This window comes from Oryzias latipes, chromosome 3 (genome assembly GCF_002234675.1).
Source record: "Oryzias latipes chromosome 3, ASM223467v1".
Classification (NCBI taxonomy): Eukaryota; Metazoa; Chordata; class Actinopteri; order Beloniformes; family Adrianichthyidae; genus Oryzias; species Oryzias latipes.
In genome coordinates this window covers 19,974,634-19,985,088 of record NC_019861.2, presented here as the reverse complement: position 1 = coordinate 19,985,088, position 10,455 = coordinate 19,974,634, and the positions used below count along the sequence as shown (strand labels likewise).

General features: G+C 40.3%; 1 protein-coding gene across 1 annotated transcript; it reads right to left on the bottom strand.

The window, feature by feature from the left end:
- Positions 1-2,939: 2,939 nt before the first annotated feature.
- On the bottom strand, positions 2,940-8,906 carry ampd3 (adenosine monophosphate deaminase 3). The gene is made up of 14 exons (XM_023950853.1): positions 8,589-8,906; positions 8,271-8,451; positions 7,983-8,148; positions 7,695-7,914; positions 7,466-7,595; positions 5,898-6,092; positions 5,581-5,712; positions 5,337-5,500; positions 5,133-5,259; positions 4,808-4,971; positions 4,572-4,692; positions 3,566-3,739; positions 3,352-3,462; positions 2,940-3,250 (listed from the first exon to the last, which is right to left on the bottom strand). The coding sequence occupies exons 1-14, from the start codon at positions 8,807-8,809 to the stop codon at positions 3,065-3,067; spliced, it is 2,292 nt and encodes a 763-aa protein (XP_023806621.1). The 5' UTR covers positions 8,810-8,906; the 3' UTR covers positions 2,940-3,064.
- Between the last annotated feature and the right edge of the window lie 1,549 nt (positions 8,907-10,455).

The following is a 10,455-nucleotide window of genomic DNA, read 5'->3' as shown; positions in this document are numbered from 1 at the left end:
GTCCTGTCCTAAAATCAGGAGAGAATTTCGAATAAACCTCTGCAGAAAGTATGTCCTAGAAAACCATGCAAGGTTTTTCATTTTGGCCAAAAAACAGCATAATCTTAATCAAAAGACACTATTACAATAGATCAGAAGATGATTGGAGTAGGACTTTAAGTTGATGTCAACCTTAAATTTAGCTTTCTTCTGCATAGAAGTTCTGAAGAATCATTTTTCATTAGTGTTTTAAAAAAAATCTTTTTGTCTTTTTGTCTTCTGTTTCTTTCTCCACAGTCGTAGAAGGAGAAGCTCCACACTCACCTCGCCATGTTGCACCTGGAGAGGGTTTTGTCATTGCTGTCGGACTCATCAGCAGATGCAGAACCATTGACAAGAGAGAGACTCCAAGTGTTCCTCAGAGAGTCCAACTTGTATCGTGTACAGTTTCTTTTAGGTGAGACGTTGATGCCACCTAAAACTGACACCAGATTCTGACATTTGGGTTTAAATAGCTCTGTGTTTTGTGCTCTGCTTTGTTTAGGAAAACTTAGGGACTGTGAAAAATTGCTGTTAGAGCGTGCAACGGTACATGGAAAACTAGAGGAGCACGACAAAGCCCTGCACATTCTGGTGCACCAGCTCACAGACTTTCCGTCCGCTGAGGCCTTTTGCGTGTGGGCCTCTTCTGGTTGCGATCCTGCGAACCGGCAGCGGCTGTTTCACCTGCTCCTGGAGGGGTTTTTAGGAGGAGAACCTGGAGCACAAGCAGGAGGCGGCGAGCTGGAAATGGCAGCGGTGGACTTCTTAAATAGGCACAGCGAGGTGTTTGACGCTGTCACGGTGTTGCGGGTGCCTCCTGAAAGCTGGTTGCTGCAGCTGCTGCGGCCCTTTCTAAACCGCGCCATCAGAGCCAGCATGCACCCCGCCACACCTCTCAAATCGCTGTGGGCCTAGCACATTCAGAAAAACGTTCAGCAGCTGCACGACCAGGTAAGAAGCTCTTTAAACCAACACAATGTTGGACACATCTCCTATTGTAGGATGATGGATCACAAAGGGTTGTAATAGGTGCTTCTTTTCTCTTTCTGTGCTTATTTGTTTGTCTTTTTAGTTGAAAGAGCGCAAGAAACCAATCTCTGCCTCAGAAAAGAAGGGATGCCACCTCTGCCACAACACCTTTAAGGAGCCAGATGTGGTCTGTCTGCCTGGAGGAGTCCCCGTTCACACTCACTGAATCGCTCAGAGAATAAAGGACTCTCCCACAAAGAGACACTTGACCATAAGCAGCAATCATACATGAGACCAGGCATGTCGCGCCCTCGTCGACATTTAGTCAATGCCGCCTAAAGGGTTAAACTTCAAAGTCTGCTCATCCTTTGTACTTGATCCGTTTCAAATCCAATGTGATGGCCTGCAGAGCCCATATTGTGACGGTTATGTTACTTACTGCCCAAATATTTTAGGTCCTAACGTTATTTGTTGTCATTGTTGTTAATAGCTTTTATTCTTCGGCTAGCTCGCATATGGTGGTGGAGTTTGAACATGCGTGTCACATTGTTGCCAATTACTCAGAAAGAAAAAAAGGTATTGGCTAACCTCAGAACTGCCTGTAAACTGTAGAAAACGGGTGACCTTTTTTTACTCTAAAACATTGTGTTCTGTTCTTGAGATAAAGATCCCGCACACACAGCCATTTTTTTGAAAACTCACAGAACTTCAGTAAAACAAACACTACATTCCAGACATTGATCTCTGGCATGCCAGCTGCCTTTGTAAAGCTTTAAAACTATACATGTTCTCCTGTCAGATGTGCAGTGTATACATTAACTGAGAAGGTTTCAACTGTTTCTATGCCGTGGGGTTAATGCACCGCTGTATATACATATGGGTTTTGTTTAATGACAAAGACAGAAGTGAATATACTTCTTTCAACAATCCAAACCTCAAAAAACAAAGTACGGCACTGTAGGTTTCCAATAAACCTATCAGGGCGAGAGGGTGTGGCTGAAGCATGTTCCCTACAAGAAAAAAGTAAAACAAAACAAAATGGTGGAAGTGCGCGAAAGAAATGGAGGGAAAAAGGATGTCATCCACTTGCAGTCATTTTCCTTGCATTATTAACATCCACAAAAATAAAAATAAAACAACTGACAGAAAATCCACTTACTTTCTTATACTTATATGAACTTGAACATGAACATGATCAAAAAAGACCGTGCACGCTCCTCACTCTGTCCAGTGCAACTCCCAACACACCAAACTCCCCCGCCCCTCTCTCATGTCAGGTGCGCTAAGTTCTTGAAGGTACAGGATCTTATTTTTTCTGCACATAACGAAAATCTTCAAATATATCCACAACCAATTTATAATTCAAATAATCTTGACAGAGAAAAGAAATATCAGCAAAAATATAACTGAGATCAAACATTTTCCACTTTCATAACTAAAACTAAGTTCAGGTTTGAACTCCACCAATTGAAATAAACATAAAACTTGTGAGCTTACATATGGCACTTACAGGTACCATCGTTCCTTTGAGGCACACTTGTTCACATATTGATCCCCATCTGTTGTCATGTTGTAATTACAAAGGTTTTCTACTTATTATTTTAGTATTTTCTTTAGGGCTGCACGGTGGCGCAGTGGTTAGCCCTCTTGCCTCACAGCAAGCAAGCCCACTGTTCAAGATCCGGCTGGGGGACATGAAAAACATCACAACATCGATAGGGGACCTTTCTGTGTGGAATTTGCATGTTCTCCCCGTGCATGCGACGGTTTTCTCCGGGATCTACGGATTCCTCCCACCGTCCAAAAACATGCTTCATAGGTTAATTGGCAACTCTAAAGTGTGAGTGTGAGTGACTGATTGTGTGATTGTGGACATTCTACCCTGCGACAGACTGGCAACCTGTCCAGGATGTCCCCTGCCTTCAACCACAAGTGGCCAGTATAGGCTCCAGCAGCCCCATGATCCCAAAAGGGAAAAATGGAATAGAAATAGAATAGGAAAAAAAATGAAGAATTTTCTTAATAAACTTTGCAGCCAAATGTGGAAATGTTAGCAGAGAGGGCAGGCACCCATTTAATCATGATATTCCTGCAGTGAAGCCATGCCTTTGGATTTCATTACATCACCAATGAAGCTGAGTTCATTGCAGAGAGTCTCATGTCTGTAGGCCATGCGGATTTGGGCAACATTGGTACAACGGATGTCGTTTCCTTCGTGTCCATCTTTCAGATAATTCACTCCCAGGAAGTGTTTCTTTTCCTTTAAGCAAAAAGTGATTTTGATAAATGTGTAAGTGGTTTTGACAGGAGTCTTTTTCATGCCTGTTGTATAAGAATAATATTTTAAGATGTTAATACTACCTGGTGGCACAGTCCACTTTGCAGAACACTGTTCCTGGCTATTTCACACACATCACAAGTGCTGAGCTTCCATAGCTGAGCTGCTATAGCATATTCCTCCATCAGTGGTTCCTAAAATCCAGACACACAGGCATTTAGGCATTGAAGACGTAAATCCATCTCATTCTGAAAGCTAAACATTAGTTCAGTCTAGAAACTGTAGTCACTCGTTTACCTTGGTATAGTGGAACTGCATGGGATCATCAGTGGACAGGGACACACACAGACCTTTGTGCAGAAAGTCCCTGAAAGGGTTTTTGGAATATTCCAGGAAAAGACTGTTGTTGCTGAGTGGAGACATTGCAATTGGCACTTGTGTCAAGTAGTACAGGTACTGCAGGACAGGACTCTGAGAAAAGTTAAGATTGAGAAGAAACTCTTAGAGGCAGAGAATTACAAGTTGGAAAAGCGTATAAACTGTTGTTTTATTTTCCCTTTTCTGTTGTAATGAGGCATTTTAGTTCTATTACTAACCATTAAATGTAATAAAGAACAGTTAAATCAGAGCTTTAGGAACAATTGTGTAATTATGACGGGAGTTTTTAACCCTTGTGCTATCCTAGGCACTTTAACATTGAGAGTTGGGTCATCTAGACCCACTAGATAGTGCTCTGAACCTTTTTTCTTGAATGATTTGTGAACCTCACTGGTGTCCATTGATTACATGAAATCTTTCCACCTTTATCCACCTTTGTCATGGTAGGGAGAACACGTCAATGCAAGGGTGGGGTAATCTAAGACAGCACAAGGGTTAAATAGGACACGCACCAAATGTCACAACATTTTTCATTTACACCAAAATACACTTTCAGGAAATACAAAGTAAATACATTTTCCAGCTTTTGGAATAATTACTCCATCTATGTTGAAAAGAAAGGAATTCTTCACTAGTTTAAAAAAAGTCTATCAACCATCAGATACAGGCAGAAATTCACATACAAACAAAGTAGTAGTGAATAAGTATTAGAAAAGGAGGAATGAATTTTTTTTTCTCAAAGTAACAAAATAAATAACAGCTTCATGAAAAATACTCAGTGGTTCTTTTGAGGTTCTTTGCTTTCTCATTTACTTTTTGAAATGTTTTGATTTTGCACAAAACAGGTATTTTTTTAATTAATTTTTTGTAAAAAAAAAAAAAATCAAGTGGTTTACATATAACCATCATTGTTGATCTAGAACACCTGCTTCAAGTTGAGTCCATGTGAGATGTTATCTGCAGCAAGAAAGGCAGACACCAGATGTGTGATTGATCCTGCCTCTCCACAGTGAGGGCGAAACTGGAAAGTGCTCAGTCCAAGCTCTCTAATGGGAATGTAAGAAAATAACACATCAAACCAAACATCAAAAACCCGCTGTCTCTTTTTTTGGTAGTTTAACAAGTGTGTGTTTAGATGAGGCGGAAGGCATCAGTTCGTACTTCCTGATGTTGTTGAGGACCATGATGTTTGCATACATGTAGAAGATGTAGTAGCTGTAGGGGGGGTTGTCGTCCGTGGTCCACTGCTCCGGTTTAGGGCTTCGAAAGGAGAACATGTTATCACTGTGTTTTGACTCATCATCCACACTGTCAAAGCCTGACACCTATGAGCAACAAAAAAGGAAAAAGAATAGTTTTTAATGTTCAGTAAAATAATACTGTGTATTGGAATTTAACCAACACACATTTTGTTTAAGTTTTTTTTTTTTTTAAACTAGCACGAGTATTTTATGAGCAACAAAACTTATTTTTTTACTTTTCTTACATATTTGAGAAAAATGTGAAGTTCCTTATTGCTCTGTGGGTTCAGAGTGGCCTCAAACAGAGGAAAGAAGATGTTCTCCAGCATCCTGGCAAAATTAGGTACCAGTTTCTTTGACTTGAATATGTCACTGAAAGAAAAAAAAAGGTATATTTGACAATTCCACCCAAGCTGTTTGTACCACAAAGATGTATTTAGGCTGCTCACTATATTCGAGGCACTTGAATCATCCACTTCATGTTTGGTGAGTACACCTTGTGCTCAATGAACCATTTTGCCAGACTTTCCCATTCTTCAGGAGAGCTTCCATAGATAGACAGACGTGGCTCAGCATACTGGTACTTACTCTCCTCCAGGTCATGGGCCACCTCCTAAAGGATGACAAAGAAAGTGCTTTAATCTGCTTCTGCCTTGACTCTAACTTTAAATGTGTGGTTTTCGGACAGGATACCTTTATAATCTGAGCAAAATACTCTCCATTAATGTAGTTGTCTGTTTTTAAGAAGATTTCTCGAAGCTCATTGGCCCCCACAGGGTTATACTTGGCGTTAAACTTGTCAAATCGGTGAAAAGTGTGCCTCCCCTAAGGATTTCAAAAATTAACAAAAGTATAATGGTAACGGCAACCATCAGCCTTCATGGTTGCTTTATGGCAGGTTTTAGAAAAATTAATAGAAAAGAAAAAGTTAAAGGAGAACAAAACTTGGAAAAAAAAGGATTTTAATGAAAACAAAGCTGAAAGACAGGAGAGTTTTGTTTTGTCCTTACAGCATGAACATCCAGAGAGTCCACAGTCAGGTCATAAGGGTCCATGTTGAGGCTGCGGAAAACCTGCTGCAGGGTCATCTTTCGTCCTCCTTTCTCTAAAACTATGCGGTCTGCATCCTTTTTGTATGTTTTCTGGATGAAAGTTAGCAGGTGCTTTTGGGACATGCAGGCGGCAGCGTGAATGTGTGTGTCAACCTGTAAGACAATAACCAGCAAAAATGTTTAAACCTATATAATAGTAGTAGATTTAGGAGCTGTCATCTGGACTTAGTTTATTAAAGTTAGAAGACGTTTCACCTCTTATCCAAAAGGCTTTGTCAATTCTGAATTAGCTGGTAAAAGAGCTGGTATATATGCGCTCATGGGGGAGGAGTCAGACCTGAAACTGGATGGTATTGTCCAATGAGTTATATCGTTAGAGGAGACATCACGTGATTCCTATTTTTTTTAACTTGTCCTGTCCAACAGCTGGGCGAACAGATGAGAGCTGAAGGCCTCTTGTGTTGGACATACTTTACTTTAACAACAGGGGTTATGAATCTTCAGACAAACCAGAGGTATGTCTGAATAAACCCCTTTTGTAATCGAGGACAAACTTTATTCATTTTAATCATATTTGAAAATCTTTTGTGTTGGAGTGGACGGAAAAGGAAAGGAGGGAGGAAGAGAGAGGGATGTTAAAGAAGGGGGGGATAAGGAGGGTGATTATAGTGTGGGGGTGGGTGTTAAACCATGAAGCAGCATAAAGCAAGAAGTTTCTGGATGGTTATACACATGGTGAGGTTCAAATGTAATACAAGTCTATAAGGGCGGGGCCTGTCCACACACACACTCAAATTTTATAAACATACCTGTTGGCTCCAAAGATGTTCACATGTCAACATGTCAACATCCTTTGGATGACCCTAAACCCACTACTATGACGGAATCAACCTGGATGAATGAGAGTCTTCATAGACATATTTAAAAACTATAGTTCCAGGATTTTTTTGTATTTGTTTGTTTGTATGGAAGTCCAGGGCACAAGAATTCATCCAAAGTTTTAAAAGCACTTTTTAAAAATACATTGTAAACACAGTTTCCGGTTGCTTCATATATTGGAAAGCTTCAATTGAAAATTGATTCCATGAGATCAAAGTCTGAAAAAATATTAACAATGTGACAGCAACAGTTTATGTTTATGATTCAAATACTGCATTTGTGAAAGTTTGTTTTTTTCTCCGAAATATGAAAAATTCCTCATGCTTGACTGGTTTAGTAAAAGTCTGCTCCATTACATTTTCAATACCCATTACATCTGGAGGCCACTAGATGACACTGTTACTACAAAGAACTAAAAGTTTCCAATTGAGCCAAACTCTGCTGCAGATTTAGAGCTATCAATGGCCTCCCTTTTTAGACCAACAATGTGGCAAGCTTCACCATAAATTCTGTTTGGAAACACATGAAGGTGCTTAAAGAGCAAAGGATGCCCTCCAGTTTACCTAAAACTAATCCATTCAAAGAAAAGTCTGCAGATAATCTGCTTTGTCAAAGCCTCAGGATTTGTGGAAAAATGGGACACCTACCTTCCTCACATTGTAGAAATCTCTGTGAGACACGCTTTTCAGTTCCTTAAGCTCCGCCATCTCATTGAGCATCTCGTGGAGGTAAAATTTTGAGCCTAAGAATTTCAGTCTTCTGTGACAGTAGGTCTTCCTGAAATAAGCAATTGTTGATGCTACATGTAAAGGAAAATGGTAAAAACTGGTTTTTCCGCCAGCATGGCTATGAGGCGTCTTTGTTTTGGCAACTTACATGGGTCCATCCGCAATCATTGCCAGCACATGACTGAAATCTATTGCAAAGGTCTCTAGATCTGGATAGGGAAGATCATGTGGCTGATTTTTCTGCATTGCCTCTTTGTGATCATACACATACACTATCCCATCCTTCATCTTCAGTTCATAGTTTAGATTCTCAGGGATGCCCTCCATGCTGTAGGGATCTTCACCATCTGCTGGACACGGGCACATATCTGGGGGCCACAACATGGTTGCATGTAATGCCACACGTGTTCTATCAGATGACAAACATGATTCGTACCAGGAAGAACCTCATCCTCCTCCGTCCACATTGAGTTCTCAGCACTGCGGAGGAACTGGCTTGTAGTTCTGCAGAATCTGTGATAGGCTAGTTTGGAGTACTTTTCACGCAGAAGCAGAGCCTTGAACAGACTTTCAGCTGCCTGTACATAGTCTTCCAGAGTGATCTAAATAGGAAATGAACATATTCGCTTAAGCTTTACCTGAGCCTTTTGGTATATTTACAAATACATACTGTAAATTATAGTATAAATTTGGCAGCGACATGCCTTCTTTTCATGGTACTTACTCCAGCACAGTAGTCACCGCTTATTGTAACCCTTTGAAAATCTGGAAGGGTTTCGAGCCCTGATGAGCTCATGTAGGATGAGGACATTAGTGGTAAAACTCCATCTACCCTTGAGGAGTCTGTACTTCCTGGAATCTGCAAGGAGATTGACTGGGAGCGGATTATCTTCAAGCTTTTTCTCCTGTAAGATCGGGAAAGTTGGATATTTTCCATCCAATTATGGTGCAGGAAAATGACATGAAGCTTTGATACAAACATTACTTCTGTCTTATACATTTTCCAACATAAATTTACAGATTTGCAATGAAAGAGACTCACCTCTTGGCACTCTCCTCTGACTGTTGCTCTTCCAGCCCTTTCTGCAATTCATGATCTTTGTCCTGCTGGAGGCCAATCGGGCAGTCCTCATGCACAGTGAACATCGATAATACATCCTTAGTATCCTCTTCCTTCAGGGCTGAAGCGTAAACCTTCTCCGCAAGCAGTTGCGTCTTCTCCTCCACCTCGCTGAGAGTAACTTTTGGGAACTGGCGAGGCATGTCTGTAAGAAGGCAGTAAAATTAGATGAGAACGAACAAACGGGTTAAAGCTTCCAGAGGGTGACCAGTTTACACTGTTTTGTAAACATCAGATTGTACCAGGGGAGGTGGGCGGAGCTCTAACCTGTAGAACAAAGAGGAGCTCGGGCAGGACAATAAAGTTTGCTTTCATAATTAAAAAAAAATCTCATTCTTATTACATAATTTTCAGTTGAAACTAGAGGAAGGATTAAAATGATAGACCAAAAACCACAAAAGGAAAATGGTAACTTGATGCAATGGTTTATTGGGCTCAACGATTTTCAGCACATCCGTTTGGGAAAACATTGTTTTGTTTTGTAAGCTGTGAGTTTATCAGTCTGGTCAATTCTTTTTTTCGTTTCCCCCAATTTTTCTGTTGGTCTCAGTCAAAGTGAGAACAGATCAAACACAAGGGCTGAGTGGTTTTTCTAACTTTATGCATTTTATTTTAGCACAAGACACAAACTATTTATGGGTGAGGAAGATTAAAGGATATAAAATAATGTAACAACATCTGTGTGTTTTAAATTATGTTCAAAAGGGAACTACTTAGAAGGACTAAATACATTTTACAAGGACACAACATACCATTGTATTTGTCATATTGTTTGTTTGCAACACAAACATTCAGTTTTCTGATTTTCAGCTACCTGTACTTCATTCACCTTGACAGAATTATTTTCTTGGATAAATGAAATTTTGGTGCAATCAAGTAGAAATCCTTCTATTTTTATTATTTTACTTAGAGTTTTTGTAGAGTGAAGAAACTCAAACCTAATTTATGTCTTAAATCTTAAAACTTAGGGACTCGATTTAAAAAATCTTAAAAACCAAAATTTTTTTCTCCAAAGGCTGTTCCCTTTAGGGCAGGGGTTCTCAAAGTGCGGCCCGGGGGCCAATGGCGGCCCGCGGAAAGATTTTTTGTGGCCCTCAATAAAAGAGAGCCAGAGCAGGTTCCTTTGAGGAAAACTGAGGAGAAAGGCGAGGAGAAAAGCCGCTTTCAAGCTAAGTGGACAAATGCTTTCTTTGTCATACCTTAAGGGCTGGATAAAGTCATGTGCCTCTTTTGCAAGCAGGTAAATGCAATGCTCAAAGAATTCAATATAAATGGTCACTATGTTACAAATCATAAAAACTCTGACAAATTTACCGGCGAGGGGTGCAACGATAAGCTCCAACAACTACAACAAGGCTATGCTGCACAGCAGATGTTTACAAAAATGGCTAAATCCATTGAAGCTGTGACAGAAGCTAGCTACGTTGTGGCTTTGGAAATGGCCCGGCGTAGCAAGCCCTTAAGTGACGGGGAGTTTGTAGAAGAATGTATGCTGAAAGTAGCTGACATTGTCTAAAGCAAAGGAAGAAATCTGAAGAAATAAGTCAGTCAAATTATACAATTACTAGATGAGTAGAAGATCTGGGCAGCAACCTCAACTGGGAAAATATCTGGAGGGCCTGGTTAACTGTACAAATGACACTTGGTCATTAAGGTTTTTAAAAACAACTTTTTCTGTTTATCCATTTTTTTCCCACCAAAACTGGCCCCCAGTCTCATGTCAAGTTCCTAATTTGGCCCTCCGCTACAAAAACCTGCTTTAGGGGGTCATAGCAGTGATTCATTTGCC